General features: G+C 50.7%; 2 protein-coding genes across 3 annotated transcripts; one reads left to right on the top strand and one right to left on the bottom strand.

Moving 5' to 3' along the window:
* The first annotated feature begins 697 nt into the window (after nt 1-697).
* On the top strand, nt 698-8,267 carry CTSZ (cathepsin Z). Its single transcript, XM_008160527.3, has 6 exons — nt 698-966; nt 1,222-1,385; nt 3,742-3,921; nt 6,158-6,308; nt 6,574-6,736; nt 7,729-8,267. Exons 1-6 carry the CDS (start codon nt 827-829, stop codon nt 7,837-7,839), a joined length of 909 nt encoding a protein of 302 aa, XP_008158749.2. The 5' UTR covers nt 698-826; the 3' UTR covers nt 7,840-8,267.
* A 62-nt stretch (nt 8,268-8,329) lies between these two features.
* Nucleotides 8,330-24,985, bottom strand: NELFCD (negative elongation factor complex member C/D). 2 transcript variants are annotated; one of them, XM_028137658.2, is made up of 15 exons: nt 24,870-24,985; nt 22,132-22,244; nt 21,773-21,882; nt 20,895-21,004; nt 19,733-19,840; nt 19,068-19,220; nt 18,729-18,859; nt 17,938-18,103; nt 17,522-17,656; nt 16,960-17,099; nt 16,276-16,390; nt 9,490-9,585; nt 9,276-9,416; nt 8,825-8,954; nt 8,330-8,738 (listed from the first exon to the last, which is right to left on the bottom strand). In XM_028137658.2, the coding sequence occupies exons 1-15, from the start codon at nt 24,954-24,956 to the stop codon at nt 8,704-8,706; spliced, it is 1,770 nt and encodes a 589-aa protein (XP_027993459.1). In that variant the 5' UTR covers nt 24,957-24,985; the 3' UTR covers nt 8,330-8,703. The 2 variants fall into 2 exon arrangements, with proteins under 2 accessions (XP_027993459.1, XP_008158743.1); XM_008160521.3 differs by having other exon boundaries at nt 22,132-22,247.
* Between the last annotated feature and the right edge of the window lie 471 nt (nt 24,986-25,456).

Below are 25,456 nucleotides of genomic sequence, written 5' to 3' on the forward strand. Positions count from 1 at the left end.
GACCCTTCCTTCAGGCCGAGGCAGCGGCTCTGCGGCCTGGGCAGCAGGAGGGAGGGATGACTGTTCTGTTAGGAAATCAAGGCCACGGCTCCCCACTTCTGCTTTTAGTTCCGCATTTGACCCTGAAGAGCTTCGTCAGCAGGAAGCCTTCGCAGCATCTTGGGAGCCGGAATGCAGAACCAAGGATTTCTGTGCCAGGGGGCCTGGGCACTGCCCCCTCTGTGAGGGACAACATCTCTTCAGAGGGCCTGGGCCCTCGCCAGGCGGGTGCAGAAAGCCAGGCCGGGGCAGGATTCTGCGGGGACAGTGGCTTTCCTCCAGGACTTGGGGAGAGCCCTGCCCCTTCCCAGGGAGGCCTGGGCCCGGGTGGGATGTCGGGACAGGGGCACCTCTCCAGGGTTGAGGGTCTCAGGAATCCCAGGCTGCTGGGGACATTCGGACCCTGCTGTCCCCGGCCCACCCCGCCCCAGGGCCCCTCGAAGTCTGGCTCCGATGTGGTCAGTCAGGCCCCCCAGCCACGTGGCTGGTGGCCAGTGGCGGGGTCAGGTCTGGGGTCTGGCTCCACGCCCAGCACGTGACCCCACCTCAGCCCCTCCCGCTCGGGCTGCGGCTGAGCGGCTCTGCCCGGCCGGGGCGGGGCCGGGGTCACCGGGGGCAGGAGCGGCTGCCCCGCCCCGGGGGTGTGTCCGGGCACCCGCGCCGCCACCTTAAGGGCCGGGCGGGGCCGGGCCGGAGCGCGAGGGCCGGGAGGCGCGGGCAGAGGGGTACCGGCGCGGGATCCGGTGCGGGGTTCGAATTGGCACCGGCGCGGGACGGGCGCGGAGCCATGGCGTCGTCGGGGCCGGCGGGGCCGCTGCTGCTGCTGCTCGTGCTGCTGGCGGGCGCGCGGGCCGGCCTCCCCTTCCGCCCGGGCCGGGGCTGCTACCGGGCGCCGCGCGGGGACCAGCTGGCCCACCCGGGGCGCAGGTCAGGGGGGGGGGGCCTCGGGGCTTCGCGCGCGCTCCCTCCTCCCGGGGACCCTGCCGCCTCCTTGGGGCGCCCTGCCTCCCTTGATCTTTGAGGGTCAAATCCAGTTTGGGGGTCTCGCTTCTCTTCACATCCGGGGAGCCCTGGTGTTGGCGGCCTCCCTGCGTTTGGGGCGGCCTGGCGGGAGCGGGCTCACGTGATGGAGGCCCAGCCTGTGCGAGGCCGGGTGCCCTGACAGCGCCGGTCTTCCCCCAGGACCTACCCGCGGCCTCACGAGTACCTGTCCCCGTCGGATCTGCCCAAGAGCTGGGACTGGCGCAACGTGGACGGAGTCAACTATGCCAGCGTCACCCGCAACCAGCACATCCCCCAGTACTGCGGCTCCTGCTGGGCCCACGGCAGCACCAGCGCCATGGCGGGTAGGTGTGCCCAGGCCTGCCAGGGCGCCCTGCAGCACAGGGCCCAGCCGGGAGGGGGCCAGCCCGCCGACCCATGCTGCCTTGGCAGGGGCCGGAGCCCCAGGCTGGCCGGTCCCCACGCAGGTGGGCAGGACAGGAGCCGTGACAAGTGGCCCCCAGGGGCCTTCTCTGTCCCAAAGATGGATCCAGATGTGGGAACGCAGGACTCCCTAGGTGTCTCCGGTGGAGAGGAAGCTGCTTCTCCAGGGCGGTTGGCTCCTGCCTGGGCTTGGAGCCTGAGTGAGGCGGCCCTTTGCTCCGGGGACCTTTGCCGGCTGGCCTGTGAGCAAGGTGGCTGGAGGTCAGAGCACCTGAGAAGGCTGCTGGGCCTGGTCAGGGCGAGGGGGAGCCGCCTCCCGCGGGGAAGCCGCCTCAGGGCCGGGCACTGTCTTCCTCCCGGCAGAGCGCAGGGCGGGCCAGCTGAAGGAGTGGCCTCTGCTGGGGTCTCCCTGGTGGCCTTGCCCTGGGGTCCTTGGGGGCTACAATATACACCTGATCTTCAGGAAGGAGGAGGAAGGGGCCAGGTAGGCTGAGGCCCAACTGGAAGGTATAGGAACCCTCGGGAGAGCTGGGGCAGCCAGGAGCTAGACAGGGCCAGAGCTCGAACCACTGAACCACTGAAAGGCGTGGGCCGGCAGGCAGGGGAAGGGCAGCCATAAGGCGGAGAGTCAGGGCAAAGGCCGGGCAGGTGGTCAGGGATGGCGCACTTGGTTGAGGAAGTGAAAGGGCCCAGTGGGGGAGGGGAGGGGAAGACTGCAGAAGTCCCCGGGGCCCAGTGGAGCCTTGAAGAAGCTGGGAGGGGGCTGGGGCCTGCCTTTGACTGTCCCTTTAGGATGATCAACCAGCCACCGTTCTGGGGGAATTTCCTGGACAGAGGACTGCTTCTCCCACTTTCTCCTCAAACCTCCATCATTTTCCCCAGCAGCAGGGCTCTCCTTCCGCTTTCATTGAGAAAACAGAAGTCTCCAGAAGGGGACTTCCATGGGGGCCCACCCAGCTGCCACCCAACACAGCTGGCCATGGTTTATGCCTTCCCTCTGGTCCCTGGGCGTCCCGGGTGCCAGTCCCTTGCCAGGCCACGCCTCCCCGTGCTCAGATTTGGCCATCACTTGCTGTGTGCAAGAGCACGGCCCCAACCCGCCTTCAGCCACCACCCTCTGCTGGCCTCCCTGCTTCCTCTTCCCCCTCCCTGAGCCCACTGCAGCCTCACTCCACTTCGTTGCAAGGTCACTGGCAAGAGGCTGCCATGCAGGCAGGTCCAGTGGTCAGCCCGGGCCTCCACCTCCTGGCTACCCTTGCAACAAATGCTTTTAGCACTCGCCCACCTCCTTCCCCGCTCTTCCAGCTCCTCGTCCTCCCAACTTCACTAATGAACTTTGGCTTCCCAGGACCAGGTCCCTGGCTCCACCCAGCCTGAACTCTCCCCTCCGCTGTACACCCAGCACCACACTCCCTCTCGCTTGGACATCTGGCCCCTCCAAACCTCGTATGTTCAGACCGAACAGCCCGTCCTTCCCACCACTGCCCTCACCCCTCTGGACCAAGGAATACCCAAACCTCTAGAGAAGTTTTGTAAGCGTTTATTTAAGCCAAAACTGAAGACAGTTGCCGGGAAGCAATGTCTCGGATGCCCCAGGTAGTGACATTTGGAATTAAGGAGGCACGTGAGCAGAATTACAGGGAGGTGAGGAAGCAGGGCGGCATGGGTGCAGGATTGTTAACCAGATCCATGCCCTCCTGGGTGGTTGCCCTTGAGGGGTCTGAAAAGGTGTTTCCAAGGTGTGTTCACCTAAATGTATAGGAACAATGGGCGGGGCTGGCTTAAGGCCAAGAGAAATCCTTGCTAAAAAAGTTACATACCTGTAGCTGTCCCTGGCTGCCCAGTGGGGTGTGGGCCCTGCCCACAGGCAGAGTCAACACTGACCAGACCCTGGCTGGCTGCTCAGAGCCCTGCCTCTGCCCCCCAGTCCCGTGGCGCAGATGCCACCGGCAGGGGGGCAGCGCCCTCGGGGCGGTCCCGCCCAGCCTCCCGGGGGCTGTTGGCCTTGGGCTCACTGCCTGTGGTCCTGGCTGCCCTTGCTCGCCAAGTGTCCTGTCCTTGCTCCTGGCCCTTTCAGTTCCTCAGCGGGCTCTTATGGGGCATCTACAGCCGGCCCAGCCCACATGCCCTTCCAGTCCGGTGGTGTGGCCAGAAACATCGTGCAGCGAAGGGCCGGGGGACCGCCTGGAGAGCCTAGGAGAGGGCCCTCCAGAGGCCAGGGGAGCCGTGGAAGCGGCTGGGCAGGCTGGGTGCTGAATCCCGTGGGGGTGCTTGCAGATCGGATCAACATCAAGAGGAAGGGGGCATGGCCCTCCACCCTCCTGTCTGTGCAGCACGTCATCGACTGCGCGGAGGCTGGCTCCTGCGAGGGGGGCAACGACCTGGAGGTGTGGTCGTACGCCCAGAGGCACGGCATTCCGGATGAGACCTGCAACAACTACCAGGCCAAGGACCAGGGTAGGGCCCTCACCTGCCTCCCTCTTCCCAGGACAATCCAGGCTTCTCTCCCTGATCGGGGCACTAGGGGAGGCTCAAACTGTGGGTTTGGGGGAGCAGGGAGCTGGAGCCCATAGTCCTTGCTAAGGGCACCAGAAAAGCCCTGGGGGGTCTCTCCAGCCTGTGTCCCTGCAGCGGGGCTGGCCGTGGTTGTGGTTCTGACATGGTGGTTGCGTGGGCCTTTGTAAGAGAAGCACAGGTGGCCATACCCAGGGAGAGTAAGTTTCCCGGGAGCGTGCTGAGCGCAGGCAGGCTGCTGCCGAGGAAGCAAGCGGGCCCCACTGGAGGAACATGGCTCTGGCCTGGTTCCTGCCGCATGACCCTGGGCCGTGTGCATTCCGGTGGACCTGGAGTCCAGAGGCCCTGCATGGACCAGCTGACCCAAGCGGGCCTGGAAACCCTGGAGTTGGCACATTCCTTTCAGGCTGCTCCCCTTTGAAATGAAAAGAAAAAGTCCCTAATTGGCAGTTTTAGTCACCTGTCAACGTAAAAAAAACATTGAAACCTGTAAAGAATTTTTGTGAGTTTGAGCTAAACTGTTGACATATGCTGGGAAGCAGAACCTCAATGCATTGAGATAATGCTCTGGAGAATGGCGGGTTACATCTCTATTTATACATTGCCATCAAAGGAGGGACATAGGTGGGCTACATGAAATTCACTGGTGATAGATTAAGGAGGTGGGAGAAAGCAAAGGGAGGGTGTGTGGGGGGGACCCCTGGAATTGGATAAAAAGTAAAATGATGGGCACATACTTAGGTGGGTGCAGGAACAATTAACATGATAATGAAGGAATCTGTGGTTTCTGTCCTCGTGCCCAGCACAGTTGGTTGTGCCCCAGGGGCTCCAGAAAAAGGGAAGTTACCCAGACATTTTAAGGGTATGTTATCATAGATGCAAAAAGACAGATAGGCTCAGTTAAGGTACAAGTTGACCTTGTCCATGAAGATACCGGACTAGGACAACTGCCCACCATAACTGCTTTCAGTTAAAGTTTAATTTCAGACCATCCTTTGTGGTTCCTTTAGGTCTCTGAGTTGGCAAGACTGCCATGCAGGCCTCCCCTGAGCTGGTCAGGTCAGCATGTGGCCCCTTTTGTCCACACTACCTTTGTCAGCTGGAGCAGAGAGCTGGGACCAATTCAAGGGCAGTTTGAGACAGGAGGGGACTAGGGGGCGCCCAGGTGCTTTCCCACCCGCCCTCTTCTACCAAAGGGATGGCCTAGCCCCGTGCCTGGGAGGCACACAGCAGATTCAGGCCCCACCCCACCCCACGCCCTCGGCTTGGCTTGCCTCGGGGCCATACTGCCCAGCCACAAGGAATTCCCCCAGACTGGTTGGGCAAGTCTTGAAGTGGTAAACGCTGCAGGGATCTGAGAACCTGAGAGGGACGGATGAAGGGAGGCAGGCGGAATGACAGCTAGGAACCAGGAATCAGGTGGGCCCTGGGGCCTCACTTTGCCCCTCTGCCCTGCTCAGCCCTGAACTGGTCTCCTCAGAGCTGGACCCTGTAACCCTGGCGTGTCGGGCAGACCCCGGTAATAAACAGCCTGGTCTTTGTATTTATCGAACGTGGCCACTTGCCGGTTGTGCTGGGCATTCGGTGACCAGAGGACACATCAAGCCATTTTAACCTCAAGGAGTCGAGTGTCCTGGGGGAGAAACCTGGGCTGATTAGAAACTAGAACAGCAACATAGGTAACATGCAAGCTGTGAAAAGGCAGGTCGGGGTCCGAGGAACAGAGGCAGTGGGTGGTGTGGAGAACTAAAGGCTGCAGTTTTTAAAACCTAATTCTTGATATCACCTCAAGCCAAAATAATCAAAAAATGCTATTTTTTCCAAATGATCAGTCTATTCACTAGTCATCTTAAGAGCTAACTCATCTTAAGAGCTAACCATCCAATGGCACTCTATTTTCAGCTATGGAGTTTTAGAAAGGGCCCTTCTCCAGGCCATTAAAGGAAAAGAAAAAAGACTGTCTCTTGAGTGCCTACTATGTGCTAATTACGTCCCGTGCTTTCCACCGAGGCCTGTGGCTGGGCTTTTTAGGACTCCTGTGCAGCTGAAGGAGCAGCGGGATTAAACAGCGGTGGTGATGACCGCTAATGTCCGTCAGGGAGCCGCGTGCAGGGTGGGCCTGGAGTGCTCACGGACGATGACTGAGGGCGGGTCTCTCGCTGACTGTGTGTACCCCCAGAGTGTAACAAGTTCAACCAGTGTGGCACATGCACGGAGTTCAAGGAGTGTCAGCCCATCCGGAACTACACGCTCTGGAAAGTGGGTGACTACGGCTCCGTGGCCGGCAGGGAGAAGATGATGGCAGAGATCTACGCCAACGGTCCCATCAGGTGAGCAGCCCCGGCTGGGAGGTGCAGCTGCAGGCACATCAGCCCTTTCCTTCGGCCGCCAAGGGAGTTTCTCAGGAGTGGAGCCAAAATGGCCGTGGGCCCCTCGGGTGGTTGGGACTGAAGGGCAGCGTGTGGAAGGCCCCGGTTGCAATGAGTGCTGAGGGCTGTGGGCTGGGCCGACAGCAGGCAGACTCACTTGCCACACTGTCTCAGTCAGATTTACTCTGATTCACAAAGTGCTAATTCCCTCCCTGCTTGCTCCCAGCTGCGGGATAATGGCAACAGAAAAGATGGTGAATTACAGCGGAGGCATCTACGCGGAGTACCAGGAGCAGAGCTACATCAACCACGTCATTTCCGTGGCAGGCTGGGGCGTCAGCGATGGGACCGAGTACTGGATTGTCCGGAATTCGTGGGGTGAACCGTGGGTAAGATGTTCCTGCTGACACTCCTCACGTCGGTGGTGCGGTGGCTTTGTGGCTTGGAGCTGGGCCCTCAGCAAGCGCCAGTGACGTTGGGGGTCAGACACTTGACTTGTGTGGGGCTGTCGCTGTCCTGGGCAGCGTGGTGCGTTAAGCAGCATCCTGGCCCCTGGCCCCAGATGCCAGTAGCTGCTCTCCGTCCCTCAGTTGTGACAACCAAGACCGTCTCCAGACATTGCCAGGTGTCTTCAGGGGGAATGGCCTGGTGAGACTGGGCTCTAGAAGTTTCAGGTTAGCTAGCTTATTCCTTCACAGCCGTCTCGTCCTTTTTCCTGTCAGTTTGGGCTCCACCCAGTAATCCTGTATAATTTTTTCATACCTTTGATTTGGGTCACAAATGCAGGGGAGAGAAACTGATTGCCAGAATTTTAATTTCTAAGAAGTAGTATGAACCATTAATGGCTTAAGACACAGACATTCATTATTGTGAAATGGGGGAAAGTGATTAATGTTGAAATGCCACAATGTCAATATTTTGTATATATATTATTGATTGGCTGCCTCCTACACGCCCCACACAGGGGCTTGAGCCCACAACCCTGGTATGTGCCCTGACTGGGAATCAAATCGGTACATAGGTCGACCCTCAACCACTGAGCCATGCCGGCCAGGCACAATGTCAATATTTTGTATGAAATGACTACACATGGAGAAAGAGTAGGAAGTTAAGTCATCTGGTCCAAAGCATCCATGTTTTGGTTCCATGAATTGGCCTTTGCCATGCAGGTACCTGAACCCCTCATGTTACATACTAACCAAGTGAAATACTCACAAAAGGTATTTGCAAGCAGGGGTCCCACACGGGGAAGGGATAGGCAGCTGAACAGGTGGTAGAGCCTGTGCTGAGTGACAGGCGGAGGGAGGGGGGGTGTTCGGCATGCTGAGGAGTGGGGGTCGGGGCTGGGCGATAAGCTAACATGAGCTCCCACTTGTCACAGGGCGAGCGAGGCTGGATGCGGATAGTGACCAGCACCTACAAAGATGGGAAGGGCGCTAAATACAACCTTGCTATCGAGGACAGCTGTTCATTTGGGGACCCCATCGTTTAAGGCAGATGTCTCGAGAGCAGATCTTTGAGAAAATGTTCGAACCTCCGTGGTTTGGAGGATTGGGGGCTGATGTTCAAATCACACTGCTGAGGACTGGCGAGGGCACTAAGCACCGAGAGGGCGCCTGTCCTGGTGGAGCGCATCCCATGGGAGAATCTCAGAATGGATGGCGTGAACCAGCCCAGGACACTCCCCAGCAGGACTGCAGCAAACCATCTACCTGCCCAAGATGGGATCGCAAGACATTAATTATGTGAACTCCATTTTCTTCGATTGATGGTTTGGTATTTTCTCTTTGGCAACTGTAGTCTATAATGTGGCATTTATCACCAGTTCTTTTGTCACCTTGGAAGGAATGGGGAATAGAGGGGGAGACAGCAGTTTCAAATCGCCCAAGTGACGAATAAAATACAGACTTCACCAGAGAACGGAGCCTGAGCGTGCCTTATTTACACATGGGAACAGAACACCAGGGTCTACACTTTCCAACTCAAAAGGAAGGTTTTTATTTGTCCTTGGGAAATTAAAACAATAAAATGAAATAACTAATCAGGTTCTTGTGAGAAAGCATAAGTCAGCTTTGCAAGCAGTTGATTTAAGTGTTTCAGCTTCTGAATTCCCACCACCCATCCCAAGAGGTAACCTGAACACAGGCCCTATTGGGGGAGAGAATACTGTGAACAGAACTGACAAGGCGAGGGACCACTCATAACAGCAATTTTCCACTTATCTTGCTCACATTTTCCTTTTTAAAAATGCCATTCACCCCAAGAACGCATTTCCGAGGTGCTGACTGAGCCCCTTTGGTCTGGAAGGCGTTTCCCCTGGTCTGGAATGTTCGCTTCGGCTCCGGAGGGTACTGGGTCAATTTACCAGAATGAAGTTGGACTTGCAGTGAACTTTACAAACGGGAGGAACACAGGTCAGAACCAGGAGGTAAAACATGACATGTAAACTAGCAGGAGGACACTCCCATCCAGCCTACCTATGAATTCTGTCACAGGGTCATGTTCACCTTCAGTCTTAATGGTGCCTGCGATGCTGTCGTTTTCCAAGATGGGGAGGAAAAGCTGCACGAAGTCAGAGGTGTATGGCGGAGCTATGACGTCGAGCACCTGCAAGGAGAGGACAGCAGGTCACTGCTCCTGCACACATGCCTGAGGGCAGCATCGCACCACAGGCTGATGGAATGCCAGTCGGTGTGGAGAAAACCACCCTCCCACCCAGCGTCTTGCTCCCCAGTGACCCTAGGACCCAGGGGGCAATGCAGGTAAACACAGTACAGTAGCAGCGTGTAGGAGGAAACAGGTATCTATGTCGGCATGGTTACCAGGAAGCACAGTTCTCAGGGTTAGGTACAAAACACACTTAAATTAATCCAGAAACGACACTGTTAGCGTACACAGTAGGGAACATGAAACAAATGTGTTGCTGACCTCAGTTACAAAATAGCGAATGAGAGAAATGTCAGTGTCCAGCTTCTCCAGACACTTTCGGATGTAACCGACAACAGGAAGTACATAACCGCGACTCAGCAGGTGTACCATCCTGTCCAACAGGGTCTTCTTCAGCTCAAGCTACAAGAGTGAACAGAGAAATCAGTTAGAGAAGGCCCTCTCCTCGGCCACCTGGCAGCCCCGCCCTGCTCACCTGCTCCATCACGTCCAGCTGGGAGTGCTCGGTCTCAAAAAGTTTCACGAGCAGCTGCAGGACCTGGGGGTGCAGGAGCTGGTGGCAGGTGCTGATCTGCAAACAGGCCAAGGGAGCCCTGCTGAGCATGAGGGCCGATCCCAGGGCTCATCATCAGCACACAGAGCTACTGTCACTGTCACAGCCAATAAACAGCTTATCCTAACAACTGTGGTCCCCATCACTCAGCCCAGCCAGTCAGCTGGCTTCACTTGAGAAAAACACAGACATCTACACAGTCAATGAACCGTCCTCAAAAGGAAAACCCTCGTTTAGGATACAAATAACTCACTTTGGAGATTAAAAATGGAGGCAGAGTAAGTGGATGCTGTATGGACATGTTCCCAGGACCAAACTGGATTTACAACTAAAATACAAAAAAACTTGCTGAATAATCAACAGAAGACTTGCTGGAGAGAACCCTGATAACCAAGGACCGAAAGTGGAGACACATAGAGACTGGTAGGAGGGAGGGCAGAGTGGACTGGAGCTGTGCAAGCAGAAGCCGGGATCAGGAGCTCTGACGTAAGAGCTCAGAAGGCAGAGACCCTGGTTTCCTGTGCTGAATCACTCTTGTATCTTTCCCACACAGACAATTGCTATATAGGTGACATGGCCTGGGGGAAATATAGTTGACCCACCATATTGGAAAACACCCTGCCCCATGGAACAGAGTTGCTCAGGCCCATTAAGAGACTGAGAATAACAATTAGCCTCCAGGCAGAAGCAACTGCCCTACCCAATACAAAAGAAACCTCTCACCACTCCTGAGAATCATTGGCTGAGGACAATTCTAGTAGTAATTCTATCAGTCTGTATGCATAGGCGGTGTCTGGAGGCTGAGTCTTTGCCTGATCTAATTAGTCAGACATGGGGTTTGACACTGTCCTGCACTAGAGACTGGGAGGCATAGCAGATCTACCTAATACCTACTAGTAGTCACAAACCAAAACAGGCAGCCAAAATGAGGAGACAAAGAAACAACCCCCAAATGAAAGAACTATAGAATTCTCCAGAAGAAGAGATAAATGAAGCAGAGATAAGAAATGTATCTGAAACAGAGGTTAGAGTAATGATGGTAAAGATGCTCAACAGCATGAAAGAAAATAGAGTAACTATGAAAACAGAAATAAAGAATGACAGCATAAATAAAGAACAAACTGGAAGGAATACACAGCAGATTAGGGGATTCTAAGGATCAAATCAGTGAATTACAAGACAGGATTGAAAAAAATGACTCAATCAGAGAACCAAAAAGAAAAGACAATGTAAAAACAGGAGGATAGATTAAGAGAGTGGTGGGACAACGTGAAACATAACAATATTCGAATAGCAGCTATGCCAGATGTGGCAGACAGGGAGAAAGGGATTATTTGTTTGAAGAAATAATGGTAGGAAAGGTCCTCAACCTGGTAAAGGAAAAAGTCCAGGAGGCACAGAGAACCCCAAGCAAGAAGAACCAAAACAGGTCCACACCAAGACACATCATAATTAAAATGCCAAAAATTATAGACAGAGAAAATCTTAAAGCCAACAAGAGAAAAGAAAATTGTTACCTACAAAGGAGCTTCTATAAGGTTGACACTTGATTTCTCATCAGACACTCCACAGGCCATAAGTACTCAAGGTAATGGAAAGCAAGCATCTAAAATCAAGATTATGCCGAAACTGGTTTGGCTCAGTGGATAGAGCGTCGGCCTGCGGACTCAAGGGTCCCGGGTTCGATTCCGGTCAAGGGCATGTAACTTGGTTGCGGGCACATCCCCAGTAGGAGGTGTGCAAGAGGCAGCTGATCGATGTTTCTCTCTCATCGATGTTTCTAACTCTCTATCCCTCTCTCTTCCTCTCTGTAAAAAATCAATAAAATATATATATAAAAAATCAAGATTACTATATCCAGCAAGGCTATCATTCAAAATAAAGACCTTCCCGGACAAAAAAAGGCAAAAGGAGTATATCAACACCAAGCCAACATTACAAGAAATTCTAAAGGAATTGCTGTAATAAAAAGAAACAGAGAGAGAAACCTAGGCATACAAAATTAAAATGGCAATAAATAAGTACCTAACAATAATAATCTTAAATGTAAATGGCTTAAATGTTCCAATCAAAATACATAGGGTAGCTGAATGGATACAAGAACATGATTCAATTACATGCTGTCTACAAGAAACCCATCTCACAACAAAAGACACACACAGGATGAGAGTGAAGAAGGGTGGAAATATTTTTTCCATGAAAATGAAAAAGAAAAAAAAAGCTGGAGTAGCAATACTCATATCTGATAAAATAAAATAGACTTCAAAATGAAGGCCATCACAAGAGACAACGAAGGTCACTACATAATACTAAAGAGATTAGTCCAACAAGAGGATATAACCCTGATAAAACATATGCACCCAATATAAGAGGATCTAAGTACATATAAAGACTTGTAGAGGACTTCAAGGGAGAGACTGACAATAATACGGTCATGGTAGGGGACTTTAATACCCTGTTGACTTCACTGGGTAGGTCTTCCAGACAAAAGGTTAACAAGGAAACTGACTCTAAAGGATACACTGGATCAGACAGATTTAATTGACATTTTTAGAACATTTCACCCCAAAGCTGCAGAATATACATTCTTCTCAAGTCCACATGGATCATTCACAAAGATAGACCACATGTTAGGACACAAAATCAGTCTCTACAAGTTCAAGGAGATTGAAATCATATCAAACATCTCAGATCACAGTGGAATGAAATTAGAAATCAAATACAGTAAAAACACCCAAAAACATTCAAACTCATGGAGACTAAATAACATGTTATTAAACAATAAATGGGTTACCAATGAGATCAAGAAAGAAATAAAAAAAACTTCCTGAAAACAAATGATATGAACACACAACCCCAAATCTCTGGGAAAAAGCAAAAGCAGTCCTGAGAGGGAAGTTCATAAAACTACAGGCATACCTCAAAAAAAAAGGAAGATCAACAATAAACTAGGAACAAATGACATAGACCAAGAAAGCAATACATAAAATCCATGAAACCAAGAGTTGGTTCTTTGAAAGGATAAACAGAATTGATGAACCATTTGCCAGACTCATTAAGAAGCAAAGAGAGAGGGCCCAAATAAGTAAAATCAGAAATCAAAGTGGAGAAATAACCACTGACACCACAGAAATACAAAGGATTACAAGGAAATACTATGAACAACTATATGCCAACAAGCTGGACAATGTGGATGAAATGAACAAATTCCTAGAAAAAATCAATCTCCCTAAACGGAATTAGGAAGAATCAGAAAACCTAAGTAGGTCAATAAAAACTGAGGAAATTGAAGCAGTAATAAAAAAACTCCCAGCATCCCTGTCCGGTTTGGCTCAGTGGATGGAGCGTCGGCCTGTGGACTGAAGGGTCCCGGGTTCGATTCCGGTCAAGGGCATGTAGCTTGGTTGCAGGCACATCCCCAGTAGGGGGTGTGCGGAAGGCAACTGATCGATGTTTCTCTCTCATCAATGTTTCTAGCTCTCTGTCCCTCTCTCTTCCTCTCTGTAAAAAAACAATAAAATATATTAAAAAAAAAAAAAAGAAACTCCCAGCAAACAAAAGCCCGGGTCCGGACTGCTTTACAGGGGAGTTTTACCAAACATTCAAAGAAGAACACTTACACTCCTCAAACTACTCCACAACATCAAGAGGAAGGAACACTTCCAAGCTCATTTATGAGGCCAGCATCACCCTAATTCCAAAACCAGATAAAGACACTACAAAGAAAGAGAGTTACAGGCCAATATCCCTGATGAACATACATGCTAAAAGCCTCAACAAAATATTAGCAAATCAGATCCAGCAATATATTACAAAGATAATACACCATGACCAAGTGGGATTTATTCCGGGGATGCAAGGCTGGTACAATATTCGTAAATCAATAAACGTGATACATCACATTAACAAATTGAAAGACAAAAATCACATGATCATATCAATAGACACAGAAAAAGCATTTGACAAAATCCAACACCCATTTTTGATAAAAACCCTCAGCAAAGTGGGAATAGTGGGAGCATATCTCAACATGATAAAGGCATATATGACAAACCTACAACCAACATCATACCCAATGGGCAATAGCTAAAACCATTTCCCATAGGAACAGGAACAATACAGGGATGTCCACTTTCACCACTCTTATTCAACATAGCACTGGAAGTCCTAGCCACAGTGATCAGATAAGAAGAAATAAAAGGCATCCAAATTGGAAAGGAGGAAATAAAACTCTCATTATTTTAAGATGACATGATATTATACATACAAAACCCTAAAGACTCCACCAAAAACTTCTAGATTTAATAAATGAATTTGGCAATGTAGCAGGATACAAAATCAACACCCCAAAATGAATGCCTTTTTGATACACCAATAATAAATTCTCAGAAAGAGAAACTAAAGAAGCAATCCCATTTACCACAGCAACAAAAAATTTAAAATACTTAGGAATAAATTTAACCAAGGAGACAAAAGACCCGTACTCGGAAAACTACAGGACATTGAAAAAAGACATATAAGAAGATAGAAACAAGTGGAAGAATATACCGTGTACATGGATAGGTAGAATTAACATCATTCAAATGTCCATACTACCCAAGGCAATCTACAGATTCAATGCAATCCCTATTAAAATACCAACAGCATATTTCAGAGATATAGAACAAATTCTCCAACAAATTACATGGAACCAAAAAAGACCCTGAATAACCTCAGCAATCTTGAGAAAGAAGAACAAAGTTGAAGAAAGCACAATACCAGATTTCAAGTTATACTACAAAGCCACTGTAATCAATACTCCCTGGTACTGGCAAAAGAACAGCATATAGATCAACTGAACAGAACAGAGACCCTAGAAATTGACACAAGCCATTATGCTCAATTAATATTTGACAAGGAGGCAAGAGCATACAATGGAGTCAAGACAGTCTCTTTAGTAAATGGTGTGGGGAAAATTGGACAGATACACGCAAAAAAAAATGAAACGAGACCACCAACTTACACCATACACAAAAATAAATTCAAAATGGATAAAAGACTTAAATGTAAGTCGTGAAACCATAAAAATCCTGGAAGAAATCATAGGTAGCAAAATCTCAGACATCTCTCATAGCAATGTATTTATAGATACATATCCGAGGGCCAATGAAACTATGGAGAAAATAAAAAATTGGGGCCACATCAAAATAAAAGGCTTCTGCTTCAGCAAAAGAAACCATTAACAAAATGAAAAGGGAGCCCACTTAATGGGAGAACATATTTGGCAATGATACATCTGAAAAAGGGTTAATATCCAAGATATATAAGGAACTCATACAATTTAACAGAAGGAAGACAAACAATCCAATTAAAATATGGGCAAAGGATATAACTAGATAATTCTCCAAAGAGGATATACAGATGGCAAAGAGACATATGAAAAAATGCTCAAAATCACTGATCACCATCGAGATGCAAATTAAAACAACAATGAGGTATCACCTCACACCTGTCAGAATGACTACCACTAACAAATCAACAAATAACAAATGCTGGTGAGGATGTGGAGAAAAGGGAACCCTAGTACACTGCTAATGGGAATGCAGACTGGTGCAGTCATTATGGAAAACAGTATGGAGTTTCCTCAAAAAATGAAATATGGAACTGCCATTTGACCCAGTGATCCCACTTCTAGGAATATATCCTAAGAAACCTGAAGCACCAATCAGAAAGAAGGTATGCACCCCTATGTTCATAGCAGCACAAATTACAATAGCTAAGATCTGGAAACAGTCCAAGTGCCCATCAGTAGATGAGTGGATAAAGAAGCTGTGGTACATCTATACCATGGAATACTACGCAGCAGTAAAAAAGAAGGATCTCTTACCCTTTGAGACAGCATGGAGGGACCTGGAGAGTACCATGCTAAGTAAAATAAGTCCGTCAGAGAAAGTTACATGATCTCACTCATATGTGAAATCTAAATAACAAAATCAACTAATGAACAGAATGGATCCAGAGACATGGAAGCATGGAACAGAGTGCGGAATCTCAGAGGGAAGGCAGGGGAGGGTGGGTGGGTGGGAAGTAATCAACCAAGGACCTTGTGTGCATATATGCATGGTCCATGGACACAGTTAATGGGGCGGTGAGGTCCTGGGTCTGAGGGCAGGCTGGAGGGGGTGAGGGAGCAGGGGAGAGGAGACATATGTAATACTTTCAACAATAAAGAATTTTTTTTTAAATTCTGAAATTAAAAAAATAAACAAATATAATTTTTAGGGACAACAGAAAAGTTATTGATAGCAAGAAATTATATACAAATTAATATATTAATATAAGTGGATGATAGGCAGCAAGGTATGCTAACTTTTTTTCATACAAAAGACAGAAAAAATACTTTTTTCTATTTGCTTTAATAATGACAGAAATAAAGTCTAAACTGACAGTTGACAAAGGGAGAGGCAACTGGAAATAAAAATGAAACAACTTGCTCTGATGAGAATGTCCTGAGTTCACTGTACAGATGTGCTGGACACACAGGCACAGACAGCACGGGACGGACAGTGCCGCAGGCCTGGTACAATGTTTTGTTCAATGTTGTTTTGTTTCGACGCCGATGGGATGCTAGGGGCACGAACTGTGGTTCCTATGCATTAGCCCATGTTCAAATCGTTTCCCTTCAGTCAACGCACCACTGTGTGCTGTGTATGGCTCTCCAGCCCCTACCTCATCCAGCAGCGCCAGGTGCACCGGGGTGTGGTCAGTCTGAAGCTGGAAGTACCGGGGCTCTGACACGGTCCAGTCCACCCACTTCAGCACACCCATCGCCACCACTGGAAACCTGCCGGTAACAAGGCACAATGCTACCTTTCAAAATGTTTTCAACAACAAACAGAAAGGTTTAAAAAACAAGGACAACAAGCTCAATCTACCCCATTAATCCTTTTTGATACTCTCTGCAAGGGAGATACCCATTAGTGAGAGATGAGCTGGCTCCCTGCCAACACGCAGTGAAGAACCCTCGCTCAGCACTCGGCTCCTTTACCTCTTCCCTGCGTGACAGGAGAGCATCCACGGAGCCCTGCAGGAGCTGGGGGACAGGTTGAGGTTCACTGTTATTTAGCAAACCCCCTCCTTGTCCCTATAGCACAGGCTAACAGGAAACACTCAAGTGCCTAAGAGAACACCCATTTATAAGCTTTTCTAGTGAACTCTTGATATAATTGTTGGGTCTAACTTTTACCGTAAATAGACCCTTTTCTCCAAATCAATTTTTGTAACTCAGTTTAAAGTTCTCTATATACATTCAAACAAGAAAAATAAATGAGTGAACATTTCTGAAGCTTCTGCAGGGTTTTTGAGTGAACTACTCCCAGAGGGATGAAGGTGAGCACCGAGCTGTCTGCTTACCTGATGCACTGGTAGAGTGTGCTCAGCTCGGCCACCAGTTCAGAGGCTCCTTTGTTCTCATTACAACACAGATTGTGAACGGTTTCGACCGCCTTCGACGTCGACTTCAGCTCATCCTTGTTGATGCTCACTCGCTTGTTCTGAAAACACCCCCACCCCTGTCGGTGAGTCCCACGGAGCACATGCCTGGCCGGTGGGGTGATCTGCTATGGGCCACCTCTCCCTGCAAAGGCCCCTCCCTACTCTGAAGTCAGGGGTCCATTTACATTTAATGGTCACCCTCCCCAGGCACACATTACAGAGAGACTGAAAACCAAGGAGACTGGTGTGTGGCTCAGGAAAAAGGTCTCATTCTTTAGTCACACAAACTTCAAACTATAGTTTGAATAAGTAGTAGAGATGCTGTGTTCATTTTCTTGAGACTGTTTTTGGCACTTGAACTATTTTATGAATAAACACTAAAAAAGACATTTCTGACACTCCACAGGCTCATGATTTCTTGCAGCCAGAATCCCCAAATAATCGCCGGGAGGAGGTGGGTCACTTGTGTCCCTAACAGCACCTTCTTCCAGGTCTCCACCACGCTGGCCGCATACGCCAAGATGTGGATGTACTTGTGCTTGTGGTCCTGGTTGATCCTGGCGCCGGGTTTAAAGAGCGACTGCATGAACAGGTCCAGGAAGGCTGGCACGCGGATCTGGGGAGGACACATGACAAGTTGGAAAGGGACACGGAAACATGGCAGGTAAGTCCACTCGCTCGCATGGTGGCGGGCTGTGAGCGGCGCACACCCAGCAGCTGCTTCAGTGTGTGGGCTTAGTGTGGGATGGGGGCACCAGGAAATGCACAGAAACATTTCAACAGGAATTTGTCCTCAATGACATAAGCGCATTAAGAGAAACACAGACTTCCCACGACCCCCCTTCCACGTCAGCACTGGGGGGTCCTGCTTCATTATTAAAATGAGAAGGCACTTACGAGTTCAACAGGAGGCGGGTCCATGCTTGTAAACATCTTGAACAGGACTGTGATGTCAGCCGGATTCAGGGCTCCTTTGGATAACATAGCCCCAAGGGCCTGGCACGCCCTCGGGTAGGAGGCAGCCGTGCCTAGTGCTAGCGTGATCTGACTGGCGTCATGGCCTCTTGATGAAAACAATCATGTATCTCATCGTCAGCAAGGGAGAATACATCATTAATGACCCCTCCCTGCCTCCCTTTTCTCAGTGAATGCTTTGACGACTGGGACCCCTGTTTTTTCCTAGTCCTGCTTTCACTGTACACTCACTAACTGACTCAGGAGACAACAGCTACTGGGAAGGAAGGGTTCCAACAAAGCTTGTAGACTTTCTAGAAGGAACCACTCACTTTCTAAATACCTTGTTAAGACTCCACCAGTAGAAAATAAAGACAATAAGAGCTAATCTTATTCTACAATATGGACAACCCCAATAATTAGACTACTGACTAACCACTTCCAAGACTATTCTTATTAACAACTGATAAATCCCAATATATGAAACACAGGTTCAAAAATCCAGTGAGTTGAACAATCATCAAGTACTTAACAAATTATTCATCAAAGCAACACTTGAGGAAGCAAGGCCTCCCCACGTCCTGAAGTTTCCCTGACTTCCCCAGCTTGGGGGTCAAAGGCAGGCTGCCTGTGTGACCGATAAGAGGGCCTGGAACCTTCGGTTGTGGAAGCAGGGCAATGGGGGGTCTATTGGGGCATCTAGTGGGGCCCGGTGATCACAGACACCGCCTCACTTCTCCTGGGCGAAGCGCTGGACCTCCTGGGCGATCCTGCGCACGGCGGAGCCGCCCTGCTCCTCTTGAGCCAGCACGGACATCATGGCCTGGGCAAACAGGTATGTGTGCTCCCCATGGCACACCATTTTCTGAAAAATTCCAGGGAGAGAGTGTGAGGTTTCACGCTAGAGCAATGACAAACACACAGCAAAGGGCAGATGACCCTGTCCTCCTGCAGGAAGCTGTCATTGTGGAAGGAGCTTTTGGCCGGGGTGTCCCCTAAAGGAAGGGGCATTTCACATGGGAAATGCTCGACCCAGCCGCCTCCTTCCACTCCGAGATCAACTGAGAACTTACGGCAAACTCAGGAAGATTTTTTTCAAGGTTTTCTTCTCCTCCATCCAAAATGGTAGCCAGAGAGGTACGAAGTACTCTAGAGAACACCTCCAGCTGCTGGCAAGCTGTAGATACACTGGTTATCTCCCCTTGGTACCCCGCGTCAGAAATAAGCTACAACACAAACAGAAGAAGCCAGACAGAGTGTCAACAAGTGGTGGCTACACATTTCATAGCAAGCTGGCTTGTTATCAGTGTTCGTGGTGAGATGGGACAAGCAAGCACTGGTCTCAGTCACACACCTTCACTCTGACCCTGCTCCGCCTCTAACTAGGTTTGTACCCAAGCCGACCACCTGGCTCGGTTTCTTTGTAAGATGGAGGAGACAGACCAGGCAGTCCTAAAAGCCCCCTTGGGACACAACGGACTCTATGTTTCTTCCAAATCTTAGAAACCCCAGAAACGTTGACCCAAAAACACACCTAAAATTCTGTGCTTTTCTTTCTCATGTAAGGCTTACTCAAGTAAAACGATGAAGGTCTTTACCAACAAAGCAAATGTAGTCTCTCAAAGAAGAAAGATCACACCCCACCTCCCCTGCTCCCCCCTGCCCCACTAACCATCCTTAAAGATAGCCATTACTCATGAACGCTTCTGTCTTTCTCTGCCTCTGGCCCTCTTCCTACCTTAACAGTGAAGTTAAGCATCAAACAGTCTGGATGGGCTTCGGCCAGTTTGTAGAAAAGATCTCTCCATGTGGTATGTGCAATCATTTGTTCAAGCCAAGCTGGGGTCTGCCGACAGACACAGACAGACAGGGAGAGGTGAGGCCCAGCATTAGCTTAGTGAAGACTGTGCTGTCTAAACCATCACGGATATTTTCAGCTGCAGAGTAGAGCCCTGGGAGCATTGGATGTGGCCCCACAGTCCCAGAGCGGCTGACGCCACATGGGCAGCTGAGTGGCAGAGTTGAACGCCCACTAACGGCTTCTGGGAGAGCCAACTCTACACAGGACACGCCAAGGCACTTCCTGGAGACTTCCAAGAGTCCCACAGAAGCACGCTCACAGGAGTAGCATCACACGCACAACTGCTTCCTGCTAAATCAGCTGTGTGCCTGAGCACAGGGGACAAGGCAACTGAAATGGCGCAGATGGCTTTGCCCATCCCTGGTGAAGCAGCCATGGGAATGTGGCTCTCAGCTCTCCTACTGCGTGGCTGCCAGGGCTGCGCTCTGCATCCACCAGCCCTCCGTGCCAAGGCTGAGCTGCCCACAGGCTGCCCCCAGACACTGAGGGTGGCAGGGCTCTGAGGGCTCCTGTGACAGGTGATTGTGGCTTGGAGACTGACATTGCTGAAACTTTCTGACAACTGCACTATCGTCTGAGACCCCTCCTACCTGCCCTCCCTCTTGTCTTCAGGGGTCAGACCTGCCTCACAGCTCCTGCAGCCTCCTCCAACCATTACTCATCTTCCTCATGTATTATCGCCACCTCCTCCCAATATCCCCAAACCTCCCACATACTAATCCAGCCCTGGCATCTTCTTTTTGGAGGACCTAAATGAACAAGCCACACCACCTTAGAGCCTGCGCCTAGAGGAAGCATGGAATGGGAGGGGGGAATCTGCTGTTTTCTCTGGAGCTGGTACCTGTGTGCCTCTCCCCACTAGACAAAGTGTGGCATTTGAAGGGCAATTCTGACTCGATGCAACTTTTGGCTCACACCCTGATTTTAGTCCCTAACTCTTACATTTCTTATATATATAACATGCCACACTCCACTGTGCACATGGAATTAGCAAAAGGCCCTAGGAACTGGTATTAGAAAAAGAAAAAAGGCCCCTCACCTCTCCTTCTTCAGTAAAAATAGAGTCTGCTTTGCGGGGGTCAAAATGTTTGATCAATAAATTCTTCAAGTGATTCTCCACGGTCTCCTGCACCTGCACAGGTTCAACACCTGAGAGAGAACGACAACTTCTCAATTCGTTGTGTTACTTTAAAGAAAATAGACAGCTCCAGTCTATACGTGAGTCAAACATCAGAGAACTGCTTCTGACAACTGAGGATTTGGGATCAATTTTTAAAAATTCCTATTTAGTAATCCTATTCAGTGCTAAGAACCAAAAGGAGCACAGAGCAGAACACAAGGATGCTCTACCCTTTCCACATGGACAGGACAGTATCTCCAAACCTTGCTAAGGATAAGGACAAATGACCAAACCAGACAGGCAGGAGGACAGAAAGGCCCACCCCTGCACAGGAGGAGGGAGCAGATGCCAGCCAGCAGAGACACTGTGTCTAACCACTGTGACAGCGACGACAGACTCGTCTCCAGGAAGTCTTACTGTGTCGTCACAGCCAGTTCCGTGATTGACAGGAGGCTCTACTCTGATCACATTCGCTGAAAGCCACAATCATACTCAACCCTAAACTGTCCACCATCTGCTGCTTGCTCTCATGGGCCTCTGAAATGACACCCTGAACATACACCGTGGAACAGTTCAATGAGAATCACAGTAGCGGGCTATCTGTAAACCTCAGTTACCGAATGAAAGATAAGGGTAGGAAAGTTCAGTTCTGTCTTACTTAAGTCTTAAAAACCAGGAAGACAAAGAAGCTTTCCAATTTATCAGCATTATAATGACCCAAAGGTCTTTGAAAAAGGGGGGTGGGGCGGGGAGGGGGAGATGATGAGCAGCCAGGACAGGGGCCACGCACAGAGCACCTGTCTGAATGAGCCACTCGGCCAGCAGGTTGACAGTCTGGGCCACAGCAGTGTAGTTCTCTGACAAGAGCTGGATCACGTTCTCTGGAGACCCTCCTGCCTGAAAGTACCTAGAAAAAGTAACAAACTCTTTCACTAAAATGAAGGCAGACGGGCATGGGGCGGATGACAGCAGGGAGGCAGGTAAGGAGGAAGACAGGTTATTAAGGTTATACAGTGTGGAGGGGACCCCTAGAAGCCTTCCTGTCCCACATCACAGCATTCTTACTTTTACAGGTCCACTTCTGGGTCCACCACAAAACTTTCTCTAAATTATCGCCACCTCCTCCCAATACAAGTAACCCTTCTCACATCCGTACCTCTTGAGCGTGTTGAAGATCGAGGGCTCCATTATGTAGTCCCGGGTGGAAAACTTGTGGAGGCACTCCTGCTGGACCTCAGCGTCATCCTCCCCCTCGGCATACTCCTCCTCCTGCTGGTGGTCATTTCTCCATTAACACAAGCTCCTGTAACCTCACAAGTCTCTCTCCCTGTCCCCTTCAAATTACTCCACACACGGTACATTATTACATGTGACTTCCATGGGACTCGCAGGGAGTGGGCTGGACAGTAATGAGTGGCTAAGAAAATGGGATCCAGAATCACACCAAGGGGGTCTGTCTTGCCTCCACCCTGGAGAACCTGTGCATGCAGTCACACAAGCCACCTCAGCTTTGGGAACCTTCCCTGTTAAACAAACCAAGGGCACCATAGTACCTCCTCCCGCTTGGCTGTTGTGAGGAATGCACAGCTAATTTTTGGAAGAGCCACACATAGTGCCTGACATTTAGTGAGAGTTCAGTAGACATTAGCTATTACTGTTTTTACTATTATTCTGTATGTGCCCTTTCATGCTTTCTGATGAGGTTAAGGCAGCAGTGATTCCTGCAGGCATACACCGCCAATCTGCTGTTAGAAAGCAAAGACCATAGACTTGCATCGTATAAGCAGCCTGGCTGGGTTCTAGTCCCCATTCTACCTGGAAACCACTGTAAGCACGTTCCTGAGTCTAAGGACAAAGCAGCGTGATGATGTGATAACCATGGACCCAATGACCCCGAGGTCTGTCCAGCTTTCACTCTGTTGTCCTAATGAACAAGCATGTGCTTCTGAACACGTGCTGTGTGCTGAGAGCACTGTGCTTATCACCAGGGAACCGAGGAACATGTAAGACAAAGTGTCTCTTTCCACCAACGGCGTTCACAAGCTAGTTGGAGAGACCCACCTCCGTGTAACTGACTCTGTAGGGCAAGAGCTGGGCCAGACGTGGCAAACGTGGCCCAGGGCCAAATCTAGTCCTTCTCTTGTTTTTGTAAATAAAATTGTATCAGAACAACAGCCAACCCCATTTTTTAACAATAGTATCTACGGCTGCTTTCCCCTTAGAGGAGCAGAGCTGAGGGGTTGTAGAGACCTTTACAGATAAGTCAGCCACCCTCTGAGACCATGTTTGATGGGGAGCCTTGAACAAGGCTGTGAAGGAAGCCCGGATTCACCCTGAGGCTCCTCCTCATGTATTAGTCTTGGGCTCCTACCCTGGACCCCCTTTCCTCCTTCCTACATCTTCGCTCAGACCATACCACCTCCCTGCCCGTAAATCTAGAATTTAGCCTGGATCAATTGATTGATGGATGGATACCTATCTCTTTCTCTCCAGACTCAAGTACTCAACAGTCTATTCTCATGTCCATTCAGATGCCCCACCAGTATTCCAAATTCATTTGATCCAAAACTGACCTCACCTTTTCCCTACAACCCATATTTTAGCACAAGGTTCCATATTTACCTGTTACCCCAAGCCCACAAACCTAGGCACCCTCAATTTCTCCTCCCTCACTACTCCCCACAGTTCCATCTCCCGCTCGTCAGTCCTGTGTGGCCCTTCGCTCCATCTTTCCCTCCCTATTCTGTGGGTGCCACAGGACCAACATTCCCCTCGGGGCTCGGCCTCCTTCCTGCCTCTCACTCACCTTTCACATGATGCCACAGGCATCTTTTTAAAATGTTTTATTTTTTAACCCTCACCTGAGAATATTTTTTTTATTATTATTGATTTTAGAGAGGGAAACACTGATCTGCTACCTCCGGTACACACCCCCACATGGGATCAAACCCTCACCCTAAGTATGTGCCCTGACCCGAATCAAACCCAAAACCTTTCTGTGTGCTGGGTGATGATCCAACCAACCGAGCCACCAGGCCAGGGCGTTATCTTCACGAGCCGCCAAACGGCCGTCTCACTCAGAAGACACATCCAAGCTCTAGCAAGCCCTCAACCTTCCAGCTGCTCACCTGGCCCGTCTCACCTACAGCCAGACTGAATGTTCGCATTTCAGTCGCTCTTAGCTTCTTCCACCATGTGGACTTCACATCTCCCTGCCTCCCACCATCAGCAAGCTCGGTCCCCAGGGAACAGGATATGAGTCACAAAAATGGACCTAGCAAGATCTTCCAAAACTCGGCTCATGCCATCCCTTCACCTTTCTTGACCTTCTCCCCCTCGTCGGAGCAGGTACAGCGGTGCCAGCTGGAACAACAGTGCAAAGCACGGCTGGTCCACCCCTCTCATCAGTGCGAGCCCGGTGGGTGGGCTGAACTGGGATCGTGGCTAAGGCTCCCGGGTCAGTGGGGCGCAGCCCAGCTCTGGGTGCCTCCAGCGAAAGCTGTCTATTAGGTGAGGCCCTGGCCCAACACTCTGGGCCTCGAAGGTGCCATGTGCAAACTTCAGGACAAGGATGCTCCAACACCACCCGCCACTAAGTTCGGCCCATCGGGACACGTGGGTGGCCGGCAGTTTGACACAGTGGCAATGGAGGCAAGAGACCTGGGGGGGTCACCTCGGGTCACGGCTGGGTGCCGCTCCTCGCCCCCACCCTGCTGGTCGCCAGTGCAGGCGCGGAGCCCACACGCCGTGTGCGTGACCCTGGCGGGCGGGGCGTAAGGGGCGGGCCCCGCCGGCCGGGGTGTGAGGCGACGGGCTGGGCGGCGCGCTGTGCTGGCACCACAAGGTGACCGCGGGGCCGACGCGGCGGGGGCGGGCCGCCCGGTGCCCCCTCACCTGGCCGCCGTCCGCCTCGTCGCCCCGCTCGGCCGCGCTCACGAAGTACTCCTCGTCCATGATGGCGCCCGGCGCGGCCCCCGCCATCCTCTCCCGGGAGCGAGCGAGCGGCCAAGGCGCATGCGCACGACGGGGCGGGAGAGCGCACGCGCGGCCCCGCGGCCCAGCCTCCCGCGGCCGTGCGCCTCCGCCCAAGAGGGGGGCGGGGCGGGGCGGGGCCAGGCGGAAGGGGCGGGGCACCGAGAATTGCCCCAGGCACGCTGATCCAGGTGCTGAGGGCCTGGAAGCTGGGTGCGGTGCTGGCCGAGGGAACTTCCTCTGTGACCCTGCAGCACAGCCTGTTAGAAGTTTTTTACCAGAATCATGCTTGGCCTGGGTTCGCGTCCCCTCCACTTCTTCCCTGTGACTTTTAGTCCTGGAATCATCCGTTTCCTCATTGGACAACTGGCCCCATAGCAGGGCTGACTTACCAGGCCCAGGGTCTAGGACTCACGAAAATGTTTTCATTTTTCTAAATCAGAAGAACAATAACTATTATGACAATGAATCCAGCCTGGGTTACATTAGTATATGTATAATTGGTATGA

The sequence above is a fragment of the Eptesicus fuscus genome, chromosome 12, assembly GCF_027574615.1.
Source record: "Eptesicus fuscus isolate TK198812 chromosome 12, DD_ASM_mEF_20220401, whole genome shotgun sequence".
In the NCBI taxonomy this organism is placed as follows: domain Eukaryota; kingdom Metazoa; phylum Chordata; class Mammalia; order Chiroptera; family Vespertilionidae; genus Eptesicus; species Eptesicus fuscus.

Excerpts from the sequence above, each read along its gene's own strand:
- CTSZ (XM_008160527.3), top strand. The coding sequence starts at position 827 with ATGGCGTCGTCGGGGCCGGCGGGGCCGCTGCTGCTGCTGCTCGTGCTG. Across the intron at positions 6,309-6,573 it reads TACGCCAACGGTCCCATCAG|CTGCGGGATAATGGCAACAG; the intron begins GTGAGCAGCCCC and ends GCTTGCTCCCAG. Across the intron at positions 6,737-7,728 it reads ATTCGTGGGGTGAACCGTGG|GGCGAGCGAGGCTGGATGCG; the intron begins GTAAGATGTTCC and ends CACTTGTCACAG.
- NELFCD (XM_008160521.3), bottom strand. The coding sequence starts at position 24,956 with ATGGCGGGGGCCGCGCCGGGCGCCATCATGGACGAGGAGTACTTCGTG. Across the intron at positions 21,005-21,772 it reads CGAGTGGCTCATTCAGACAG|GTGTTGAACCTGTGCAGGTG; the intron begins GTGCTCTGTGCG and ends GTTCTCTCTCAG. Across the intron at positions 19,221-19,732 it reads TGCTTAACTTCACTGTTAAG|CTTATTTCTGACGCGGGGTA; the intron begins GTAGGAAGAGGG and ends TTTGTGTTGTAG.